The 23,864-nt window shown below is 54.0% G+C and overlaps 3 protein-coding genes across 10 annotated transcripts in view; 2 read left to right on the top strand and 1 right to left on the bottom strand.

Annotated features, from left to right (window-relative positions):
• Positions 1–192: 192 nt before the first annotated feature.
• Positions 193–16,561, top strand: DPYSL4 (dihydropyrimidinase like 4). 4 transcript variants are annotated; one of them, XM_068951373.1, is made up of 14 exons: positions 193–519; positions 3,063–3,151; positions 3,409–3,605; positions 3,786–3,950; positions 5,351–5,412; positions 5,505–5,585; positions 8,019–8,087; positions 8,209–8,329; positions 9,641–9,797; positions 10,147–10,288; positions 11,185–11,355; positions 12,823–13,002; positions 14,564–14,735; positions 15,122–16,348. In XM_068951373.1, the coding sequence occupies exons 1-14, from the start codon at positions 193–195 to the stop codon at positions 15,211–15,213; spliced, it is 2,025 nt and encodes a 674-aa protein (XP_068807474.1). In that variant the 3' UTR covers positions 15,214–16,348. The 4 variants fall into 4 exon arrangements, with proteins under 4 accessions (XP_068807474.1, XP_068807476.1, XP_068807478.1 ...); XM_068951377.1 differs by lacking the exon at positions 193–519 and adding an exon at positions 922–1,042 and having other exon boundaries at positions 15,122–16,561; XM_068951374.1 differs by lacking the exon at positions 193–519 and adding an exon at positions 922–1,042 and having other exon boundaries at positions 15,214–16,560.
• Positions 15,473–16,330, top strand: LOC138067862 (uncharacterized). Its single transcript, XM_068951151.1, has one exon. It carries the CDS (start codon positions 15,473–15,475, stop codon positions 16,328–16,330), a length of 858 nt encoding a protein of 285 aa, XP_068807252.1.
• Positions 16,562–18,969: 2,408 nt separating the features above from the next.
• The window catches only part of STK32C (serine/threonine kinase 32C), a 130,499-nt gene continuing 125,604 nt past the window's right edge, over positions 18,970–23,864 (bottom strand). For 3 of the 5 annotated variants that reach the window (XM_068951344.1, XM_068951346.1, XM_068951345.1), the window contains one exon: positions 18,970–23,522. In XM_068951344.1, coding sequence (XP_068807445.1) covers positions 23,384–23,522 — 139 coding nt within the window. In that variant the 3' untranslated portion in view covers positions 18,970–23,383. The remainder of the gene's footprint in view (positions 23,523–23,864) is intronic. The other 2 variants (XR_011142349.1, XR_011142350.1) reach the window with 2 other exon arrangements.

The following is a 23,864-nucleotide window of genomic DNA, read 5'->3' as shown; positions in this document are numbered from 1 at the left end:
CGACGGGGCGGGGCGGGAGCCGCTGGGACCCCCCCCCGCCCCCCGCCCCCGACGGCGCCACCGGCCTCGGCGGGGCAGCGCGGGCGGCGGCGCCGCCAGGCGGGATCCGCGCCGGACGGTCCCGGTCCCGACGGGACCCCACGGACCCCACGAGACCCCACGGGACCCCGGCCCCGGCGGGCCCCGACGCCGATGGCGGCGCGGCGGGAGGAGCCGCTGCCCGCCTGCTTCGCGGGGCTGGGCGCGGGCAGCCCGCGGCCGCGGCAGAAGCGCGGCGGGATGTTCTGCAGCGTGGCCGACGCCTTCGACAGCAAGACCCTGGAGCTGGCCTCGCTGCGCGGCCGCCCCGACGGCCCCGACGGCCCCCCCGGCCCCGGCGCCAGCCGCCGCGCCCCGGCTCCGGCCCCGGCTCCGGCCCCGGCCCCGGCCCCGGCTCCGGCCCCGGTCCCGGCCGCCGCCCCGCCGCCCCCCCGCTCTCCGGGGGCCGCCGCCGCGGACCTGCCAAGCGGCTGCGAGCAGGTACGGGGGGATCCTCGCCGTCGCTCGGGGGCCTCGGCCCCGCGGGCAGCGCGGCGGGGGGGTGCGGGGAAGGGGGGGTGACACCGCCGGCCCGGCCGGCGCCTCGGGGCAGGGCAGCGGGGCGGGGGGCGGCCGCCCCGTCGGGCACCGTCCAGCGCCGTCGGGTGCCGTCGGGTGCCGTCGGGTGCCGGGGCCGCTGGCACGGCGGGGGCGGCCCGAGCCCGGCAGGGCAGAGCTGCCGTCGGGGCGGCCGGACCACCCCCCCCCCCCCGCGGCCCCGACCCCGACCCCGTCGGGAGCGCGCCGCGGAGCGCGGCAGCGGCCCGGGCAGGGGGAGCCACCGAGCCGCAGCGACGCGCGGCGCCGCCGCGCACACGCGCCGGGACGCGGACACGCGCGCGCACAGAGCCCCGCTCCGGCGCCGCGCCAAGCGGGGGGCGGAGGGGGGGAGGCAGGTTGGCCGCGGGCGCGCAGCGCGGCGGAGATGTCGCTCCCGGGCAAGAAGAGCGTCGCCCGCAGCGCGGTGAGCCGAGCGGGGCGGCCGGGGGGCTGCGCGGGGCCGGGGGGCTGCGCCGGGCCGGGGGCCGCTGCTGGGCGCGCACAAAGCGCGGCGCGGTGCCGGCACCGGCCGCGCCGAGGCGAGACAAAGGGCGGAGCAGCCGCCGCCGCCGCCCGCGGGGTCGGTGCAAAGCTCGGCGCCGCGGCCGCGCAGCCCGTCGCGGGGCCGGGGCCGGGGCAGAGGGATCCCCGCTGGCCGCGGCCGGGCAGCGCAGCCGCCTGCGCCCCATTCCTCTGCCCTGGCAAGGGAAAACAACAGGGCTGGGGCAGAGGTCTCGGTGCCTTTGTAAAACACAGCGCGACTGCTTAGTGCGTTTGTTCGTACCCCAGTGATGCTCTTTAATAAGCGCGACGTTTTCCGGGCTTAGTCTTGCAGCAGCGGACATTGCTGCGTTCGTGTAAGCCATCTCCCAGCCGGTGTTATCACGTGCTGCCGCATCCCGCCGTTGTTTTTGTGCTGAGGCCGTCCCCACTGAACTGCTCATTTTAGCCCCGATAATACAGTTTTTTTAGCGAGGCAAGAGAGCTGGGAAAACAATCTTCCTAAAGCAGCCTGCGGCTCCAAGTACCAACCCGGACGCGAGCCTGCGCGACGATCCGCGCGGCGCTCTGATTGTGTTTGCTGGCTTTGAGGTGCGGCTGGCTGTTTCTCAGTATACCGATCCGCCCCGAACCGCTCTGGGTCAAGGCTGGGGCTCTGACTCGGTGACCTGGGAGGCGCTTTCGGGTTAAAAGCTCCTGAGCTGCCAGCGCTGACAAAGACGGGCTCTTCGCGGTCTTTGTTGTGACCACGTCAGAGCTGAGTTTGAGGTGTGTGAAACGCTGAGGTTAATCTCTACCTACTCTCTGTAAAAGTGACTTCCGAGAACGTTTCTCGCAGATGGCGCCTTGCACGTTTTTTGGTGGGTGAAGTGGTTACTAGGTTTGGAGATTGGCTGCTGACTTTTCGAGGGACGAGACTGCCCCGATAGCCGTGCTTTGTCCGGTCTCGGCGATGATGCGCGAGCTCCAGGCGTAGCTTTCTTTGTTTCTGGCGTAGCCCGCTCGGTCTCTGCGGCACCGAGGACACCTCTTGGAGGCGAGCGGCGTGGCTTCCTCCGAGCCGCTCGCCAGCAGACCGCGGGGAAGCGAGGAGGCCGCCGCTTAGCCCCGGGCTCGGGAGTCGCTGGCTCCGTAACGGAGTCTGAAGCGGGACCGGGGCGATGAACAACCGCGTTCGACTCGTGCTGGTTACAGGGTCTGTATTTCCCGACAGCCGTGCGACTTTCTTGCTTTGAGAGGAGGAAGGTCCTCGAGGCAGTATCTGCCTCGGACAAGACTGTGAAAACTCGTGAGCGAATGTCGGCAAATTAACAGGTTAATAAGACGCACCCAAAAGCGTCCGTAACAGGAACTGGTGGAGGCATCACCTACACGACTGAGCCACAAAACGTTACCCTGCAAAACTTCTAAAACCGCTGAGACCGGTACTCAGGGACGCGAGTCCCTGACTCTGCAAAGGCTCGGGGGGGCGTATGCTCTGTGGGATCGTTGGTGGACCTTCAACGAAAGCCGTTCAGGTGGCCCGTTCTTCACGGGAAGGCCCACCAGCACTGACGGAGGCTGGGGCAGGCGCTGCTCCGCCGGAGCCGCCCAAACCCGCCCCAGGCCGCGCTCGGAGGTCGGGGGCGTCGTGCTGCCCGGGGAGGTCCCCAGGTCTCGTGTTGCCTGTGCACCGCCAGGCTCGTCCGTGCTTCGCGTGAAAACGTTTTGCAGCTCAGGGTAACCTAGAGCCTGTTTTCCTCTTCAATGAAAATTTTATGTTTTTGGCAAAACACGACCGGGCTTTGATATAGAGTAGTTTGGATGTGAAACTACACTTTGATGGCTGAAGTGCAAAATATTACGTCCTAGACTTAATGAAAGCTCGTAGTGAGTAAAGTAGCATCTAAATAAAGTAATCTTTAAAAAAAAAAAACCAAAAAACCCCACCTTTTTTCCATTAGAGCGACCGGCTTCTAATCAAAGGAGGAAAAATTGTCAACGATGACCAGTCATTTTATGCAGACATCTTTGTGGAAGACGGGGTGATAAAGTGAGTTAAAAGTTTCGATTTCGTGGTGTGACTCCCATGCATGACGCAGTGTCATTTAATACGCATGAGGCTCCTTTCCTTCTTTTTTTTTATTTTTCCCCTTGGAAAAATCGTGTGTTCCTGCTTTGAAAAACAAAAACCGGTTTTTAGACTGGCGTCAAGAGGGAAAAAAAAAACAACCCGCGCGAGCAGGTGCTGGCGAGCGGGAAGAGGCGGCGCACGAGGTCCCTAACGGGGCGCCTCGGTCTCGTTTGCAGGCAGATCGGGGAAAACCTGCTGGTCCCCGGCGGGGTGCGGACCGTCGACGCCTACGGCCAGCTGGTGGTGCCCGGGGGCCTGGACGCGCACACGCGGCTGCGGGCGGCGGGGACGGCCCCCGCGGCGGGCATGGCCCCCGCCGACGACTTCCACCACGGCACCAAAGCGGCCCTGGCCGGGGGCACCACCATGATCAGTAAGGGGCAGCGGCGGCCGTCGGGCGGGCTCCTGCCGGCGGCGGCGTGCGAGGAGCTCGCCCTGCTCGGCCGGCGCGGCCCGAGGGCGCCGCGTCTCCGTCTGGCGGCAGCAGAGCGCCGCGCAGAGCGGCCTCCGGGTGTTTCTGCAAGCCCGCTAACGCCGTGCCGTGTCCCCGCAGTCGACCACGTCTTCCCGGGGCCGGGAGCCACCCTGGCGGCCGCCTACGACCAGTGGAGAGAGTGCGCCGACGGCCAGGCCTGCTGCGACTACTCGCTGCACGTCGACATCCCCCGCTGGCACGAGAGCCTCCGAGAGGAGCTGGAAGCTGTGGTGAAAGACAAGGGTACGAACAGCAGCAGCAAACCGCCCCGTCACCAATGAGCTTAAAAACAAAGCCAAAAAAAAAAAAAAATATATATATATATATATTTTCCTTGACGTGCAAGAAGCACCCAGGCAAGTAGGGTAGGGTAAGCTATCGCGATGATTTTAGCCAGTTGGCTCCTCTGCAGGAATCCTCTTCTCCAGTGGTAAACGGGCGAATGCCCAGGCCCTTTCTGCTGTGGTCCGAGGTGGGACCCGCCCGTCTCCTGTCGCGCGGGTAGAAGGGGTATGTGCGGTGGGCTGATACCCGCGCGTGGCTTGCAGTGTGGTGTTCGTGTGCTCTCTCTCACCTTTGGGCAGTTAACAGCCCAGCAATAAAAGGAAACGTATTTTGGAGACTCAGGGAAGGATTACCAGGCTCCCCGAGTCAGGCTTGCTGGCTGACTGACGGGTAGGTCAGTTAAAAAATTCAAGGCTGGGCCTGTAGCGTGAAGGTGAGCTTTAGGCTTTTCGTAGAGATTTCGCTCGTGCCTGCGGTTCCCGTACATCCTGAGGAGTCTGTTCAGCGCAGATTACCGAAAAGCAGGCGGTGTGTCGTGAATTAATGCATTTCATTAATGCTTCGTTTGTATGTTTGGAAGTACATTTTCCTTTCAGATATGCTAATACAGAGCTAACTGACTTCAGTGTAATTGCCGGTCTTGCAAGCGAGGGCTCAATCAGTCACTTAATCCAGAAATTTGCAGTGAATTCCCTATTAAAATGCGGAGTGGCTGAAGTAATGCCGTAGCTATTCAAAGCTTCAACCGGGTGTTTTTCGTATGCGCGTTCCCATGAAATACGGGTTATTTGTAATGCGATCATAATTTTGGATTAGTTGTTGCCTTTGTCCGTATAAAATACAACAGCAGTCCTTGGGCGCTGTCTCAGCGCCTCATGAGTCGTGTTTTACGTTAGACAGAAGTGAGTTAGGATTATATGCAGTGCTGCGTGCCAGAGTGCTCGTCCGCATTGTAAGTTGTAGTTAGCATTAATATATTAATTCCCAGAAGTCAGGGATAAACCCTAAATTCAAACCACTTCTGGAGGGAAAATTAAGATGCAGAGCAATGCACATGATTTTACGCGTTTAGCTTAAGCTACTGAGACTACCTAAACTCAGAAATGGACAACGTTTTTTGTTCACTTGTGTCCGAACACACGCGTGTGTTGTCTTCCAGGATTTCCAGAATTTGCTTTCAGTTCTTGTGGGGACAGTTAGGACGTTTCAGAGCTCACCCGAGGTTTGATTTCCGCCCGGACCCCGCCAGCGCAGCCCCGTCCCCGATCCGAGCATCCTCAGCCCACCCCGAGTAGCACCCGAGTAGCACCTGCTCTCAGCTCTGACAGTGGATTCACGTGTGGTTTTCTTTTTCCAAGGTGTGAACTCCTTTCTGGTTTTCATGGCTTACAAGGACAAGCTCCAGTGCACCGATGCCCAGGTAATATGGACAGGTGAAGGACCGTAATCACCCACCTTCTCCACATAAGTTACAATTTATCTGATATTGGGCAATCCCTTCTTTCCTGACAGATGTATGAAATATTCAGCATTATCCGAGACTTAGGGGCCGTTGCCCAAGTGCACGCTGAGAATGGAGACATCATTGACGAGGTATGGTATTTGTATTCACTTAAATTGGAGGTTGACCAGAGTGTCTTGATTTAGCAGATGGGCTCTACCATCTAATGGGAGGTAGTGCAGCGCCAGCCCACTTTGTGCTGCAAAGTCAGTGGGGGTTGGTCCACGTCAGACAGAGAGTATCCTGCTGTGGACACCTCGCTGCTCGGTGAAGAGGATCAACGTGCGCTTACCGGTGTGAGCGATCAGCCGCAGCGTCGCCCGGATTATTCTGCTTTGAAATTTCTCCCGTGGGCATGCGGGGGATTTGCTGGGCCCTTTCCTCGCGGGCTGACGCGGAGCCCCGCAGCCGTCGGTGCCATCCGCGTCTTGCCCCGTCCCTTGTCCGCCCACGCGCGGCGCGGTCGGATTCCCCAAGCTTGGGGGAAAGGGCCGGCGGGAATCCTGCCGTGGCAGCGTGTGCAGGCCAAACCTGCAGCGCCTCCAGATCGGTGGCATCGCCCGCTTGCTCGCCTCCACTTGGTTTTCAGCATGGAAATGTTTGCAGGAATTATTCAGTAGTTCCCAACAAGTACGTCTGGGGCTTCTTAAAGGTTGACTGACTGCCTGAAGTGATATTTTATCACATTATTTATCTTTTTCAGAATTCCTGCGTGTGTTATCTTGAAAGTTAAAGAGGTTTGGTTCTTCTGAAGTAGCACACAATACACTTGGAAACGTGTATCTCCAAAAATGGTGCCTGAGGACTTATTTAGCATTGCAAGCTTTACTCATGTTCATTATTTTCACCTTGAGAAAAGAAAATGTTAAATATATACGGCAAATAGATGATACGAAGTAGAATTAGACTTGCAGTTCATCTTGGTTACGGTCACTTAACTGGCCAATGTTATGTGAGAGAAGAGTTTGAAATGAAAGCAAATCCCACACCTTTAAATAGGTTTATTAAATGGGTTTATATGAACAAACAGGATAGAGCTTAATCCCCCCCCCGACCTGGATCTTATCGGACAAATCTTTTCTTTCGCTGGCTGTGAAAGGTAACGTGATCCCAAGCGGTTCGGTGTCCTCGGGAGCGTTCCTCCAGGCTGCCGGCACGGTGACATTGGAGGCCCGGGGACGAGCTCCAAGGGCAGCTGCGAAAGGAATAGAAATAAAAATCCTCCAAGAGCGAGAGTCTCTAAAGCCAGCAAGATCTGGTCCGTAGCGCTAAATAATAAATGAACTCGCATCTAGTGCCGGCTCCGGCTCAGCCTTACAGGGTATAAACCATCACAGAGAGGAAGCTGGATGAAGTGAGGACTAGACACGTGTTTTCGCAGTGCGGAGGTGGTAACCTGCAGGCAGCCCGGGGTCTGTTGTGGGTTCCCGGTTGCTGTGCTGGCCCGTTTCTTCCTCCCAGCAAAACTGCCAGGAGAGGCCAAGCAGGAGCAGCCTGTCCGCGGCGTGACCCCCCCCTCTGATGGACGGCGGAGGTGCGCCGCGGCACAGGGCGCGGACGTGGTGACGGACGTGGTGGTGGACATGGTTCGATGGACCGGGGCGCTCGGCGCGGCGGCACTTGCTGCACCGCGCGCTGACGCTGTCACCTGCTTTGCCCGCGTAACCCCCCTCTGCTCCATACGTGGTGTCCTCTGAGCAGCTTCAGACCACCGTGGCCTCCCTGGTATCTGAGGAAATACCTATTTTATTCGCCTATAGCTATGCATCATATTTAGCGCAGTGTTAGAGGAAGCAATGACTGGCTTAGAGTAAAAAATCCTCCAGAACCATAACTGGGCTTAAAGACTAGAGAAGTTCCCCTGTTAATGCTGGGACACGCAGCAGTTCCCGGTCGAAAAATGTTTCCACAGCATGTGGTAGTTTTCTCTCCTTTTGAGGCTGACAGTTTGGACTAGAGTTAATGACTCGTCCGCTCTTGGAGGCGTTGAGAGCGTGGTGAGGAGCTGAGCGCAGGCGATGGCCCGGCAGGGAACAGAGGTGGCACAGAGGGAAGGGTACGAGAAACAGCGTGAGTAATGCGAGACAGCACTTACAAGAAAGAGGTGTGAGATTTTGCCAGCCCCTGGAGGTTTTGGAAGGAGAGCAGTTCTGCACCTAATGCAGCCGCTTAGCCTTCAGCTGCCTGTGCCAGAGCCTATCCCAGGTGCAGGGACTAAGGGCTCAGGAAAAACATATTCTTTGCCATCATTTGTGCTTAATTTTGTCTAGATTAAACAGCAGTACGTTGTCAAACCAGTCTGTGCTAAGTAGCAGCGCAAGACTGGTCATAATGTTCACTATTCTGAAGTTGCTGTAGCACTTCATGGCACGTCGTAGAAATAAGTGGTATTTCATAGTAGTATTCATAGATTTCTGTCATCCTGCAGGTACTTCTGAACAAGGTGTTTTATGTATGTCCCACGTTGTTTCGGACAGACTCTTCGAACTACTTACTGCTTCTTTCATTCATCTTCGTTCACTTAGGAACAAAAGAGGCTGCTGGAGCTTGGGATTACGGGGCCAGAAGGGCACGTTCTTAGCCGCCCGGAGGAGGTAACATCTTCACTTTTTCCAATAGAGCTATTCAGAGTTTGAGAACAGTCTCTGCTCATGCCTACTCAGCTCCGAAAGAGATATCCTAAGGCATTGTCTGCTTGTCTTCTTGTTTCCTAAGGTTGAAGCAGAGGCAGTGTACCGTGCCATTACAATAGCAAAACAAGCCAACTGCCCCTTGTATGTCACAAAAATAATGAGCAAAGGTGCAGCAGATGTGTTAGCTCAAGCAAAGAGAAAAGGTAAAGCACTGCATCGTATTTGCGCGCTCACTGAGCCTGTAACGACATTGCTAGACTTACTTAAATAAGTGCGAGGTTTAAGAACTCGTTATCACCCGAGTTCTCTCACGTCTTAAGAATGCTAAACCTTGGGGTTAGCTTGTGCTCACCGAATGTGGCAGAGCTCAGGCGCTCTGAAATGAACTCAGCAGCTTTCAAGAATTTTGTTTGAAACTTTGATAGCTGCATCGCAGCTGGAAAACAGGAAAGTTAAGAACTCGCTTCCAATCGCGTGTCATGAACTAAACAAAAAACGGAACTGAAACAAACTCCAAATGCAAAGTGCGGATAGGGAGGAATTAGAAATATTCCTCTGGGGAAACAAGGTAGAATACAATGCTTGGAGACAGGTCGCGGTCCACATCAGTCCTAAATCAGCATCGTTCTATTGGAGAGACGCTGACCTGTACCAGATTTAAGTGAGAAACAGTTACCTGATCTCCTTTTGGCTGTGAAAGTACTGAATACTTTAAGCTACCAGATTTCACAAGAAAGCCTTCACGTACGTTTTCCACACATATTAAGGCCACAAAGACAATTAAGGGACTGGACCATCCCTCATATGAGGAGAGGCTGGGAGAGCTGGGACTGTTCAGCCTGGAGAAGAGAAGACCTAGTGGGGGATCTTATCAATGTGTATAAATCCCTGAGGGGGAGATGTAAAGAGGATGAAGCCCAACAGGGCAAGAGGCAGTGGACACATGCTGAGACACAGGAAATGCCCTCTGAACTTAGGAAAAACTTTTTTTCCTGTGAGGGTGACTGAACCCAGGAGCAGGTTGCCCAGAGAGGTGGTGGGGTCTCCATTCTTGGAGCCATTCAAAACCCGTCCTGGGCAACCTGCTCCAGCCGACCCTGCTTGAGCGGGGCTTGGACCAGACCATCTCCAGGGGTCCCCACCGGCCTCAGGCGTCCTGTGGTTCTGTATTACAGGGGTCACGTTTACAGAATAGTCTGTGTGGCATGTAAAGTCTCTTAACACTTTTGAGCATGTTGGTATCAAACTGAGTGCATAACTATTTCTAGATATAAATGTGTATTTTGTCTAAGGAGAAAAAAGATGGATTGAGAAATTTGTTTTGGCAAGAGTAATCTGAGATAGTCGGAGTGACTGGTGTAAATTTTGCAAAGCTGAAATACTGAGAACACTGAAGATGGCTGAAACCGTCCTTTATTGTTCACCCGTAAGGTTTGTCTGTATTGTGTGAAGCAGCGAGTTCAAGGACATGCTACACCTGCACAGCTCTGTTCCTCAGTGTTGATATTCTTTAGGCGCAGTTGTGTATGGAGAGCCAATCACAGCCAGCCTGGGCACCGACGGGTCACACTATTGGAGTAAAAACTGGGCCAAGGCTGCAGCCTTCGTCACGTCTCCTCCGATCAGCCCCGACCCGACGACGCCCGATTATCTCACGTCCCTTCTGTCATGGTAGGTCGGCGCAGACCGAAGGGGTCCTGCCTGACGTCCCAAGTGTCAAAGCGGGTCAATCAAGCGCAACTTTTAGTATTGAGAGCGTTGGCTACAGAGCGGTGGCTGGGCTTGAGGTCGCGGCTGCTTGACCTGTGCGTGTCTCTCAGACAGGTACCTGTCCCCTAAAACAGACCAAGCACAAAGCCTGCGAACCATCTGTGTCACACCTAATCCTCTAGGCGGGGGCGAATTTCATCCCTAAAGAGTAGCGGAAAAGGAGACTGATTTTTTTTTTGTTAGTGTCTGTGTTAAAGCCGTTGTTAAAAGTCATCGTTTGTGTCCTCTGCCCGGTGCTGTCTGACCTCAGCGGGGATCTGCAGGTCGCGGGCAGCGCTCACTGCACATTCACCACCGCGCAGAAAGCGGTAGGAAAAGACAACTTCACCTTGATTCCAGAGGGAACGAACGGCATCGAAGAGCGAATGTCGATAATTTGGGAAAAGTGTGTGGTAGGTACTAAAATAACTCTGGTTCTTTCCTACTGTATGAACGCAAGTACACGTGAGTAGTGCTTGTGTTAGATGATGTTCTCGTTAATTCAAGTGAGAGAGCCTCAGCATCATCTTGCATCTTCAAACGCCACAAAGCGTGACATTGTCTAGACTGCTACTTTTGGCTTTTTTTATTCCCATAGGCTTTTTTTATTCCCATCTCCTTAACCGCTTTCCAGTGAAAGTGAGGACTCCTGTATAGGGAACTCGAGCCTACTGACATGAGTCGTGCTTTTCCTAGACCTTAACTTTCACAGGCCAGGGGAAATAAAAGTCTTTATTCTGTTACTTAGTCCACAGGGATAAGGTTCAGCTCCCCCAAATCTTGCTTTTCCCCTGAAATTGCAGCCTTGTCTCTGTGTAGCTCCTTACACCTCATTATTATTCTGTTTGATCTTGGAATTTTGTGTCTCGGAGCCTGACTTCCTCCTCACGGAGCGATCGAGAGCCGTAAATAGGTCACGTTGCAAGCTCAGATGAGAGGATATGAAAAAATACTGCCTGATTCCAGCGCTGTCTCGGGGAGCTGGGGGCTGCGAGCGCAGAGCTGGGCGAGGGAGACGTGTCCCGCCGCTGCGGCCGCCCGAGGAGCGGTGGCAGCTGGTGGCCACGGGCACGGCCATCTCCTCGCTTCCGCGGCCGGGTGTCCGCTGCGCAGGTCAGCAGTGCTCAATAGCTACCAGGATGGGGACAGTCTATTCCCGAGTGAAGCGTTGCGGTCGAGATGTGCCCTGGGCTAAACGGAGCCGTTCGTTTGTAACAGTCACTGCATCTGTACCAAAAAATGCAGGTTTGTTTCCCGGACCGCCGTGCTTTCCCTTACCCAGCGCTCTTCCTCTCGTCCCCTTTGGCAGGTCTCGGGGAAGATGGACGAGAACGATTTTGTAGCAGTGACCAGCACAAACGCGGCCAAAATCTTCAACTGCTACCCCAGGAAGGGGCGAATTGCCGTCGGTTCTGATGCGGACTTGGTCCTCTGGAATCCCAAGGCTACAAAGATTATCTCAGCAAAAACCCACAATTCGGTAAAACGTTTTTAAAATTATCTTTTCTGAGTTGATTTTACAGTCAGAGGATAGCAGTAAAACAATGCATTTCTCCAGACCGGAAAGAGGTTAGATCATTCCCCAGGAGAGGAATAGTGTGGATAAAATGGTGAAGGACCTTGCATTTCCTTCTTGAAAACCGAGCGGATTAAAGCGTCCTGTGGTTACTGTCACACTGGAGACGTCTGACGGGCTGGGACTGTAAGTGAGGAGCGACAGCGCTGCGGCAGCGCGCCTCTGTCGCACGCGTTACCAGGTAGTTTGAGGTACTCGCCGTGGACTGGAAAACGACAAGTGCTGAAGTCTCTAAAATATTAAACTGGGAGGAGAGCGTTTCCAGACGAGGCAGCACGCGGAGGCGTCCTGCCCGCGTGAGAGCAAACCCTCACACAGATAACTGCTGACTTTGTCATCTTGAAGTTCTAAGTTAAAACTTGGAAAAGCAATATCTTTGAAAAATCTCTGCAGGTGATTAACCAAAAAACCTGTTTGTAGCATAAAAACATTTTGCCACTGAAAGCGTGGATAAGCCTACCATCTGGAGAGCGGGGTCCATGCTTTCTCCTCCACTGGCCCTCATCGGGTGCTAGGTCTTTATGGAGGTAACTCATTAAGGAGAGATTCAGGCATAGCTTTTAATGGTGTATTATCCATGGTTTTCCAGGTCATTGACATCCCCAAATTGGTTTCCAACATGAGGCTCAGACACACAGCTGTAGTTGAAAGCTAGGGGTGAATTCAAGGTATTGTTAGGAATGTCAGAGCTAATGTAAATTAAGGTAGAAACATTTTCTGAAAAATGTGGGTTTTTTTCACCACAATATTTTTAATTGAAGAAATTGCTATTATGATTGAAATGTTCAGATGCTTCATTTAAAAAAATAGACGCAAATTCTTTTATCAGTCCAGAAAATGCACTTTTGCTCTTTGGAAACACAGCATTTTTTTCACTGCAAAGTTTGTTTTTGAAGAGTTTTGTTTTTGGAAAAGGTAGTTAGTGATCGTAAGGGGAAGGTTTGAAAAAAAATGGCATGATTTTGCCTTCCCCATATCATTCCCTTTTTCATTTTCATTTTGGAAGAAGACTTGCAGTACCTCAGAAAAATTACAAGAACTTCTGTCACCAAATGGAGAATTTCAGCCGAGCTCCCAGGGGTTTTGAGCTAATGAATTGGTCACTTTTAGTAGAAATCTGGTTTGCTTCAGGAATGCCGGATGTCTTTTGGGCAAGTTCTGAGTGTTCTGAGTATTTAGTTGATCCATTCCAGTTTGCTTTATTTCATCCAATTAGAAGAACTTTATTATCTCAAAGCAAAAGGGTAAATTAAGGGACAGCTCATTGTGCAAGAGGAGCAACTTACAAAAATGTGTGTGTGTTGGGGGCGGGCAGGGGGTGAGCTGTGACCTTCTTTCCTTAAATGTAGTGTCCTGGCTGTTTTTTCCCAGAACGTGGAATACAACATATTTGAAGGCCTCGAATGCCACGGGGCTCCCAGCGTGGTCATAAGCCAGGGAAAGGTGGTGCTGGAAGACGGGAGCCTGTTCGTCACCCAGGGGTCCGGCCGCTTCATTCCTAGAAAGACATTCCCGGATTTTGTTTATAAAAGAATAAAGGCAAGAAACAGGGTAAGGAGCATTTTATTTGCAGCAGTCTTATATTTTTGGCCAGCTGTCTGCATTATTACATTGCAGCCGCTGTTGGGTTAGGCCCGCAGGGCGCTGTGACAGACCGGGCAAGCAGAGCCCTCGCCAGAAACAAGCATATTATCCCTCTTATTTCCTTTTAGGCCCTGGAAATCTGGAATGTTGTCATTTAACTGCTTTGGTGTGAGGCTCGGCACTTTAGTCAATAATACCCATCCCTTTTTGAATAGGTGGTTGGTTTACTCGACAGCAGATACTCATTTAATTCATTCTGAAATGAAAGAAAGATGCATTGTGTTTGCACGCACACGCACCCCCCGCCCACACGCACACGTGCACACCTCTCGCCCCCCCCCCCCGTCCGTCCAATAATTTGTGCTGGTGGGTAAGATCTGCCAGATCTCCCCGGCGAAACGGCGGGGAGACTCAGCAGCAAACTGCGGGAGAGAAGATCGCGCAAGTGTGAAGAAGGGAAATAAACGTTGTTATCTAATGCCATGTCTTCTAAATTTAATTTGAAAAGTAAGAAAGATCTTAACACGCTATAAACCATAAATGTAACCCGTTCCACGTGAAATACTCGCTCTGTTATCATGGGCCAGGAGGAGCCGTTCTAAAATTCAGTTAGCAAGTTTGCAGCCGCGTTACGTCGCCGGGGTCACCTCCCAGCGTTCAGGGCAAAAACCTGCCCTTCTTCTCAGCCGTTTCTGCCCGATTCCTTTGTCTCAACAGGGGAAACAAAGGCAGCGACACCGAGGGTCCGCACGTCCCGCCATGCTGCCTGGGGGAAAGCCTAAGCGGCGTGCCCGCTGGCCGGCCTCTGGCCTTGCCCGTAGTAGCTGCCTGTTCGAAAGCCGTAAAGCAAAAATATGACCAAATCCGGCTGTGCTCGTTTGGGATCGCAGCAGCAGGAGGGAGGAACCTGTATGAGAAATGTCTGTCGCTGGGTTGCCGACCTATTGCTCTGAGGCTGTGAATATTATGCAACTTCTAGCGTGAAACCCATCACTTCTTCTCTCCTGAGCGACTGCCTTCCTGAGGCTGTCCAACGGCCTCACTGCGTTGGGCTTGGGACGAGCAGTAGCCTCAGGCAAATCCGTGGCGAAGCGCTGGTAGCGTGGTCACTTCTCGGCGCTGGCTTTGGCTTTTTCTAACATGCAAGACTGGACAGGGTTGAGGGGAAGCCCGGGGCACTGGGAGAGCGCAGTCGTGCTACGGGTCAAATAAGCCGGGCGGCCAAAAAAAAGGCCGTCAGCCGTCGTCTGGGCGAAGGGAGGAGCTGCGGGCTGGTCCTGCGGGGCCGGGGTCTGGGTCCTTCCCGGGGGCGGACGATGGGCAAGGGGCCGCGGAGGGGAGAGCTTGAGGAAGGGGTCTCGGGAGGGTCCCGCGCAACAGCTCTCGGGCGATGCGGTGGGCCTGCCGAGCCCAAGGTGCGCAGAGCCTCAGCTGCGACGCGACTTACCGGCCGCCCCCACCCCGCGGCGGGGCCGGAGGACTCCGGTCCCAGCGCCGGGCTCACGGGCCCTGTTGGTTTGCCTCCTAGCTGGCCGAAGTCCACGGCGTCCCCAGAGGGCTTTACGACGGGCCGGTTCACGACGTCATCGTGGCGGCGAAGGCCGTGGCCCCCGCGCCCGCCTCGCGAATAGCTCCCTGCTCGGGCAAAATCCAGGCGCCCCCCGTCCGCAACCTGCACCAGTCGGGGTTCAGCCTCTCCGGTAAGCCGCTGCCGCCCTTCCGCGGTCGCGCCCGCGCGAGCAGACCCGCGCGAGCAGACCCGCGCGAGCAGACCCGCGCTCCCGAGGAGCCCCCGGGGCTGCGGAGGGTGGGAGGGGGGCAGTTGAGTGGATGGCAAAAAAGCGAAGAATGCAACCTGGTGCCTTACCGGGCAGCCATCTGTAACCTTGTCCAGACGCAAGGAGCAAGGACGGGCCGTTCAGGCAACCAAAGCGCTTCCAGACGGCGCTGTAATAACGCGGGGCCCGGTACAGAGTGAAGCATCAGGGCTTTCCACAAAGGGTGTTTTGCAGAAGGTTGGGCCCGTCGCGCGCGGACGGCCGTGGGCCTGGCCGCCCTTACGCCTCCGCGCCCGCCCCCTCCGCAGGCTCGCAGGCCGACGACCACGTCGCCAGGCGCACCGCTCAGAAGATCATGGCCCCGCCGGGCGGGCGCTCCAACATCACGTCCCTGTCCTAGGGACGCCGAGGAGGCAGCGGGCCGTGCCGGGGCGTCCACCAGACCCCCCCCACCCCGCCGAAGGCCGTCCTCCTCTTTAGCGGAAAATAGATTAAACCGACCCAAGACGTAGCGCTCCCCGCAGGTAATCCCTGTTTCTCACTCAAATAGATGCTCCAGCGACCTTTAGGGTGTGCATGTAGACGCCTAGACGTACGGGGTTTTTTGTTTTTTTTTGGCGCGTGTGTTGAGCCGTCCTGCTAGCTGTCATGTAACCGGGATGGAAACGCCGTGTTTTGGCTGGAAGACGCCCCTTCCCGGTGCGCTGGCCTCGCGCGGCTCGATGCGGTTAGCGCTGGCGCTCGTGCTTGCGGGGCGCAGGCCGCTGTGGCTGCCCCGCGGCCAGGCAGGCGGCAGGGCCGTCCGACCGCCGTCCGACCACCATCCGACCGCCGCCGCCACCGTCCGATCACCGTCCGACCACCATCCGACCACCATCCGACCGCCGTTCAACCGCCGTCCGACCGCCGTCCGACCGCCGTCCAACCACCATCCAACCGCCGTCCGACCACCATCCGACCGCCGTCCGACCGCCGTCCGACCACCATCCGACCGCCGTCCGACCACCATCCAACCGCCGTCTGACCACCATCCGACCGCCGCCGCCACCGTCCGATCACCGTCCGACCACCATCTGACCACCGTCCAACCACCATCCGACCGCCGTCCGACCACCATCCAACCACCATCCGACCGCCATCCGACCACCGTCCGACCGCCGCCGCCACCGTCCGATCACCATCCAACCACCATCCGACCGCTGTCCGACCACCATCCGACCACCGTCCGACCACCCTCCGACCACCCTCCGACCACCATCCAACCACCGTCCGACCACCGTCCAACCACCATCCGACCGCCGTCCGACCGCTGTCTGACCACCATCCGACCACCATCCAACCGCCGTCCGACCACCATCCGACCGCTATCCGACCACCATCCGACTGCCGCCGCCACCGCCCAATCACTGTCTGACCACCATCCGACCACCATCCGACCGCTGTCCGACCACCACCCGACCGCCGCCGCCCGCCCGACTTCGGTCTGCTCTAGTCTATCGGTTCGTCTTGGTTTTTAAAGGGTGTTCATCCAGTTTTCCAAGTCTCGCAGCCCCGGGGGAGGCGTAGCTGAAGGCCGGTTGCCACATGCCAGACTCTTTTGTAACGGTTGTTATATCCAGTTTATTATGCCGCAAGCTACGCAGAGTAAAGGCGAAGCCCTACGCCACGTCGCGCCACAAAACCATGCATGTTCCTCTAACAGAGCGACTGTTTCTTGTTCCGTGCTTTCAATAAAGTTCGTTGGAAAACGTAATTATAGACGTGGTTGAGTAATCTGGTTTTGTGCGTTCCTCTTTCCTTTTTTTTTTTTTTTAAATGCACAATGATTTGTAAAAGCAATTCATGAATTTTACGTTTGACGCTTTGACGGCAAAAGACAGTCCTACCAGCGGTAGAGGAGTGACAGAGCCGCAGCCCTTGGCCGCAGGCTTCGCCCCGTGCGGCAGCCGCGGGGTCGGGCTGTTGGCACCGCTGCCCCCGCCAGCGCCGCGGAGCAGGGAGAGCGGCGCCCGCCGCCTCCGGCAGGCCCTGCGTGGAGAAAGGCGTTCATGCCTAACCGGGCCCAGGGATGCGTCCTAAAGGACGGCCCGGGCTGACGTACAACGACCTGCAGTAACTGCTGCATCGAACAGACGGAAATGCCTTTATTCATACCTTTTATATTTCGTTTCAAACAAATAATTTCATTTAATGTTTCTGTTTTCCTGCCCCAAAGCTCCTATACGTTAAGTTATTTGCTTCCTAAGCAAGTGCTGGCAGTGGACCCCCCCCCACCCCCCAACGTGGCAGGACGTGCGGTAGCACACTGCGGTGACTGCACAGACATCCACGGGGCGGCCGTGGCCCATCATGGCGATGACGGTCACGCACGGCCCCCCGAGACCGCCACTGCCGCCAGCTCGGGAGAGCTTTTCTCCCAGGGCTCGCCGAGGTCCAGCGCCACCAGGCGGGCCAGCTGGCGGGGACCCGCCGCGGCGCTGCAGGCACCACGGCTGCTGTGAAGCACCAGGACACCAGGCAGGCGCTGGCGCCCGGGGCTCATGGGGCTTTAGAAAGTGCAAGCGATGTGCAACGGCCCCGCTTAAGGGAAACAGGCTCTTGCGGTAACGCCGACAGCTGAACGCTAAACCTGCGCCCGACGCCCGTAGAGAGGGCCGGACACAACTAGTCACCCGGGCTGCAGCGTCACGCGCTTAGGTTTCCCTCCTCCAAGGCAGCTCGCCAGAGGAAGACCTGCGCTTTCCCCTACCGGGCCGTACTTGAGCCGCGTTGCACCATGGCCACTACCTTTGTGGGCAAAAAAAAAAAAAAAAAAAAGCCTCTTTTTGTTGGCGGCCTGGGCTTTCGTGGGAAGGGCGGCTCTGGAAAACGCCTTTTGTAGGCTCGCCTGTCCAAAAACCTTTCTAAAACAGCCCGCGGCCGCGTGCTTGCCGACACGCGCGGCGCCTCCTGCCTCCGTAGCACGGCGATCCGCCGCGCCGGCGTCCGGCTGCCCCACGCGGACGTCCCCGGCCGCAGCCGCGGCGAGCAGGAGTCACAGATCGTACAACTCGAAGCGCAGTCGCAAGCAAAAGGGGCTCCACAAGCGAGCGCAGAGCGCCGAAAAGGCAGCAGCGCCCCACGCGACGCTAAAACAGGGCAGAGCCTTGGCAGATGCTTGCTACAGTGCAATAAAGCAAGGTAAGGCTTTGGCCAGAAAGAGTAACGAGTAATTCCAAGGCTTCGTGGCATGAAAGAGAAGCACCCGAGACCTCCCGAGGTTCCTCCGGGGCCTCTTTTTCTGGAGCTGAAGGTATAAAATTCAGGCTGACCCAATGAAACACCGAGCTGCCCCGTCCTCCCCGCCAGCGCCCAGCGCTGCCCCAGCGGCCGCGGGGACGCCGCAGGCTGGCGGCCTTGCAGCGAGCGCCCGGCTTCCCTGCCGACCGCTCGGGCTGACCCCCCGGCTCGGCAGCACGCCGCCGGACGCGGTACGAAGGGCTCGTGCCGCTTCTCGGGGCGCCCCGGGGGGCCGTTCCCACCGCTGGCAGGGAGCCGCCTGCTGCCGCCCGGCCTCGGCTTTCCAAGCGCTTTCAGCGCTTTGATGTTTTTTTTTTTTAATGCACTCACAGCACAGCACAAACCACGAGCTGCAAGTGCCCAGCTTTCCCAGGCACCACAACGTGTCACGGCACGGCAGCACCCTCTCCGGGCTGGGATGGCAGAGCTGAAAGCCTTTAAATCACATTTACAGCTTCCGATGCGCCCAGGGGCACACGAGCTAAAACAGACATCGACCACTGAGGTTAAGCTAAGCTCTACGCGAGCGTGCGCGGGGCCGGCAGGCTGGGGACCGCCCCACGTCCCCGCGTGCCGTGCAGCGGCGACGGCGTCTTTCCAGCGAGTTAAAAATAGCCGGCATACCAGCCTGCACGTTAACAGGCTACAAAATGCTGCTGCTAACGTCCACGGAGTTGCTGTGAGCAAAATGCAGTATATACGCACCAGCTTCGGGCTGTATGTTTTGGCTGTTGTACCAACTGGCGTAACTTGGATCTAAGCAACTGCAGTCTGCGATGGGTAAACAAGGAATGTAATTACAGCGTGAACGGCTTACAAGCATCAGTGGGTTTTTTTTCTTTCCTAGCGATCAGTAACCTAGAAATGACTACAAATGTTTGGCAATGTTAAAAATACACATTTATTACTCCACATATGCAATGGCTTCTCGCAGTATCTGCAACAACACAAATCTGTTGTCATAACTTAAATCTCCGTGACATGGTAGTATTTTTCATGCAATAAAAATTACAGAAAAGTATTAACACAAAATACAAAGATACACTTTACATATTTGATTTCCACTGAAATAATGTTTAAAAAGAGCCTACCAAGGCATCAGGATTTCAGCACTGCCCAATGTCAAGTTGATATTATAGGTGCTGTTGCTATTATTTGATTACTCTGACTCTCTTTTTGGCAAGGTATGGACTAATAGAGAATTGGCCTGAAAAGAAACATTAGGGCCTGATCTGGCACTTCTTTTCTATGCAAAATTCCCAGTGAAGTCTGCAGAATTCAACGGAAACATTTAAAAATACACAACTCTCCAAAACTTCATGATACAGCAGAGGTAAGAAAACAGCTTATGGCAAGGAATTTAAGGAGAGTTAATTCATAGGTGGAGACTTTTCACAGCGGATAATGGAGCACCCTGTATAAATCCGTCATACAAAAAAATACATGTATTTAAATATTTATATGCAGAAAAATATCATATTCTGGTTTTCATGGAGACGTAAACCAGAGCTAGCTACCAACATACGTCAAGCTCTGCATCATGGGGTTTTGCAAAAGTAACGTTTCAAGACTTCACCACGAGTTTTGCTTACGTCTGGAGCTCAATCAGGCTCTAAAGCAACAGGGACAGTCGAGAAGCGGTACAGAGACTTTCCGAACAACGCGTGTTTCACAGGAGGCGCGGGGCCGCGCCAACGGGGCACGGAGACCGGGACGAGGGGCTGGGCCAAGCGGGAGGCGACGCCGAGCTCGGCACGACGCGGCTAACTGGGAACGCAGCCTCGGCGACCAACGCGCCCCACGGCGGCCGACGGGGGCTGGAAGGCTAGCGCCCGTCGCACAGCTCCCGCTACAGCCAAACTTAAGCGGACAACGTACAAATATAAATGAGAGCCAACAGAGCCGCACACGGAGGAGGTACAACACGGACGGCATGGCCCACTATATTAGAACTCATGATGGTTTTTTTTAAACAATGAAGCAAACGTATCTATTTCTTAACAATTTTTCCTTGTTACAGTCGCTCTTTTCTTGTGATTTCTTCTCCAGGGACTACGCATAAATAGGCATCAATAAAGCCTATTCCCCAAAAGGGTATTAGTGAAGTATATTTGCATGCATTATTTAAGATTGAAAATGAGTACTTAAATTATATTGTACTCACGCTGTCTCTAATACACAGCGCAGTGATCCTCAAAGTTATGACATGTCATTTGTTCTCATTGATTAAGATTTTAGCAATAGATTTATGTGAGGCGGAAGCGGCGTGTGAACAAGAGTTTTCCAGATCATGTTTCCCTGGGGAATATTGTTTGGATTTCAGCATTTTTTTCTGGGCAGCCAGAATCTGGCCCTTAGTTATTTCATCTTAGAAACAGCAACTGCATGATGTCCTCACCCGAGTTTTGCTGGTTCACATTTAGTGCTGCTGAGGATATTTTGCAGACTGTACGTAGGAAGCATAGTGCTGAGTTGAGGCACTAAATGAACAACACAGAGTTTGGAGCGAGAAACTTGAGTTTCCTCAAACGTGAGAACTCAGAAGTGATGCAGCTCATGTCCGTACACACGCAGTAACCTGGGCTTTACGGGCCATTTCTAGCTTGCCCTGAGAAAGCGATGAAAAGGCCTGGTTAGGTCTGTTCTGCAGAACTGCCGACAGCTCTTCCGGAGCGAGAGCTTTGGTTAAACAGCAGGTATCTGCATCGCTCACATACGGTACATTTTGCTCCAAACATTAGTTATGCGCCTTGTCATTCTGGTATTCTCAAATTTTTGTTGTTGAAAATTTATTTACAAAAAGAAGATAAATAGTGAAGTGGCGTTTACAGGAAAAAAAAACCCACCTATTCGTACCAGTAGAATAAATCACCTGTAAGTTATACTTCATAAATTAATACTTTTTTGACCCTGATTCTGCTTCTACTGCACCCACTTGAGCCTTGGCAGGCTGGGCGGTCTGCTTCGCTCCTGTGCAGCCCAGAGGTTACCAGACTCTTCTTAGCAGAAGCAAAAAAGAGTCAATCTTATTATTTTGTAAAGTACTCGTGATCTTTCCTAATGGCTCCTTTTAAAACTTACTCGTTGTGTGCCACGGGAGACGAGCTCACCAGAAACACGCCCCAGACCGCAGAAGAGAGAGCTCAAGCCATCCGCAGCCTGGGCCTAGACAAAACACAGATTGCTGAATCTCTTCACTTTTGGAGGACGGGAGGAAACAATGTAAGCAGCGAGTGCAAAACGCTTGTGTCGAGAGGCAGTGTTGCTGGTCACCTCCAGAAAATGCCAATCAGCTCATGCGGTCCATCAAAACGTATCCGCTTTTGTTCTGATGTGCTGGAAAAGACAATTACGTGAGTTACGCTGTTGTCTAGTAAGCCGGCTGGAGTTCCTCAGGAGCAGGAAGAGGGGACGCACGGCTACTCCAACGCCGTTTGGGGACCGGGATGTTCTCGAGCTGGGGAAAAGGAGCAGGAGAAAGTACTGATTTTCGACTTAGCACCCGACAAGACTGCAGCCCCTCTCCAGCCCGTCGTTGCAGCAGGTCCTAACACGAGCCGGACACTCGAGCGCGCTTGGACAGCGGTCACCGCCTGCAGAGAGCCGGCCGCCGCCGCCGGGCCGCCGAGCGCGCTCACGGCTCGCCTCCTCCCTGTGCGACAGGGACAGTGGCGACTGGCCGTTCTAGCAAGAACCACCGTGTTTTACAGTTTAAATATTGACTGGCCGCACCAGGTACCTGGCTGTGCCCTGAGAGTACCAGGGTGTGCAACTGGTACAAAGGCTAAAAGCTTTGGCTGCCCCCTCCGCTCCCCATACAAGTCCTTCCTGTACACCTGAACACTTCTTTTAAGGACTTTCATGAAAATTAGGTCCTGCACAACTTCAGCCACTTACTAGTTTCCACATAAAACTGTGGAAAATAAGACGTGTTGTACTGTTTTCTGTATAAAAGGGTTTTACGCCGGTTGTGTCTTTTTACGCCATTAATGAAAACTGAAAACACAGCAAAATTTGCCCTGAAAGAGTCTGCATCTGTTAAAAACCTTTTCTACCCATTTTTGCCTTACGAATATACAATAAGGATGCAAACCCAGCAACCTCCTTAACGTCTGGTAGCAAACAGCTTTCGATAGTTTTGAAGCGACTACCGTCATAATAAAGCCTATGAGCATCACAACAGTTGTACGGTGTAATAGAACCGATGGCTCATTTTTAGCAAGAGTACCTGAAAGCCACTATACAGCAGACTAAGCAACCAATATAGTAAAGGCTTTTGAAACAATAAGAAAGGCAATATTCACAGCTGGAACAAAGTTCAAGAGATCTCCTGTCTTATTAAGAAGTTAAAACAGGTATTGGTAAACTATATACAGTACTTCCACTTTACATTTAAAATAAAGTACATCGAAGGGGGAAATAAGATATTCCCCTTTTCATAACTGAGCAGCATTTTAAGGCCACCCGCTTTGTTTCCATTTAATTCTGAATCTGTGATAAGTTATATCCTCCTAACCTTAACAAACGGAAACAGAATAATCTGACCCGTTTGCACAGCTCCTTGCAACTCATGATTACCATGTGAAGAAAGCAAATATTTTAAATACATTTTACATATTAATTACATCTTTAATGATTACCCAGCCCCAGAAGGACCCCGGGAGTGCACAAAGAAGTACTTATTTGCACCGAGTTGGGGAAGCAGCTCTGATGCGTGAGCGGGTGGGAAGGATGCGGCTGGGATGTCCTTATGCCGCGTGACCACAGCTCTTGGCTCCCACGGGGCGATACCACCCGGCACAGCTCAGAAAAGCCCCGAGGCTGCTCTTATTTGCACTAGGGATCGTTTATCTATATGGCAGCCTCTACTACCGGGGAAACGCCAAAGTAAAATTTACATCACCTGTTCAGTCTTTCTCCACACCTACTCTTTTCGTTCCCTTGTTATACCAAGGATATAACTTGTTAACTTACTGTATTAAAAACATGTCCAGACCAGCAATCTGATATTAAAAAAGAACAAGGAAAGAAATTGATCTACTTCCTCCAACAAGTTGCATAGCAAGTATCTTTACTCGTAACAGGTAACCCAGTGTGCAGGACTGGCAATCGTTTAAATCCATGAATTCAGTTCTTTAAGAACTATCGGTTTTGCTACAGCTTTGCAAGACTGGTTTTTGTATCTGTTCTTCAGATGTACACAGAGTACAGCCTGTGTTACTCAACGCAACCTGAGAAAGATTTATTGAGAGATGCGCCGGCTCGTGGCTCCGCGTCTTGCCGCTGTAGTCCTAGCTGCTGCCCGCAGAGGAGCAGACCGAGCTACACATGTTCAAATTCGAATTCTCAGACTCGGCCTCCGTCTCGGCTTCGTCGGTGGTTTCAGGAGGAGACACGGACTCGCTCATCTGCTCTTGACTCTTCTTTAATCTGCGCAGAACAGAGGAATGATGTATTGCATAGTTTCCCTAAATCAAAAATATGGCTAGACCCTAAATAAATGAGATGGATGCGTGTTTCCAGATCAGTAAATCCCACACATAGCAAACAAAAAGATCATTAAACAGGCTGAAATATGAGTGAAACTCCCCCACACGTACTGAAGGACTCCACAACGACTGCCAACAGCTGTGGCTCTCAGAGCCACCGACCACCCCGGTCTCGGTCACAACCACAGCGTTTTGCTTACAGCAGCATACACACCGCCATGCGCAGCTTTCTCTAAAGAGGCTGTCTCCTATTCTACTTCTTTTACTTAAGAACAAAAATATG

Source organism: Struthio camelus, chromosome 7 (assembly GCF_040807025.1).
Source record: "Struthio camelus isolate bStrCam1 chromosome 7, bStrCam1.hap1, whole genome shotgun sequence".
In the NCBI taxonomy this organism is placed as follows: Eukaryota; Metazoa; Chordata; class Aves; order Struthioniformes; family Struthionidae; genus Struthio; species Struthio camelus.
Note: the sequence above shows the minus strand (reverse complement) of the source record. Positions and strands in the feature narration are given on the sequence as shown.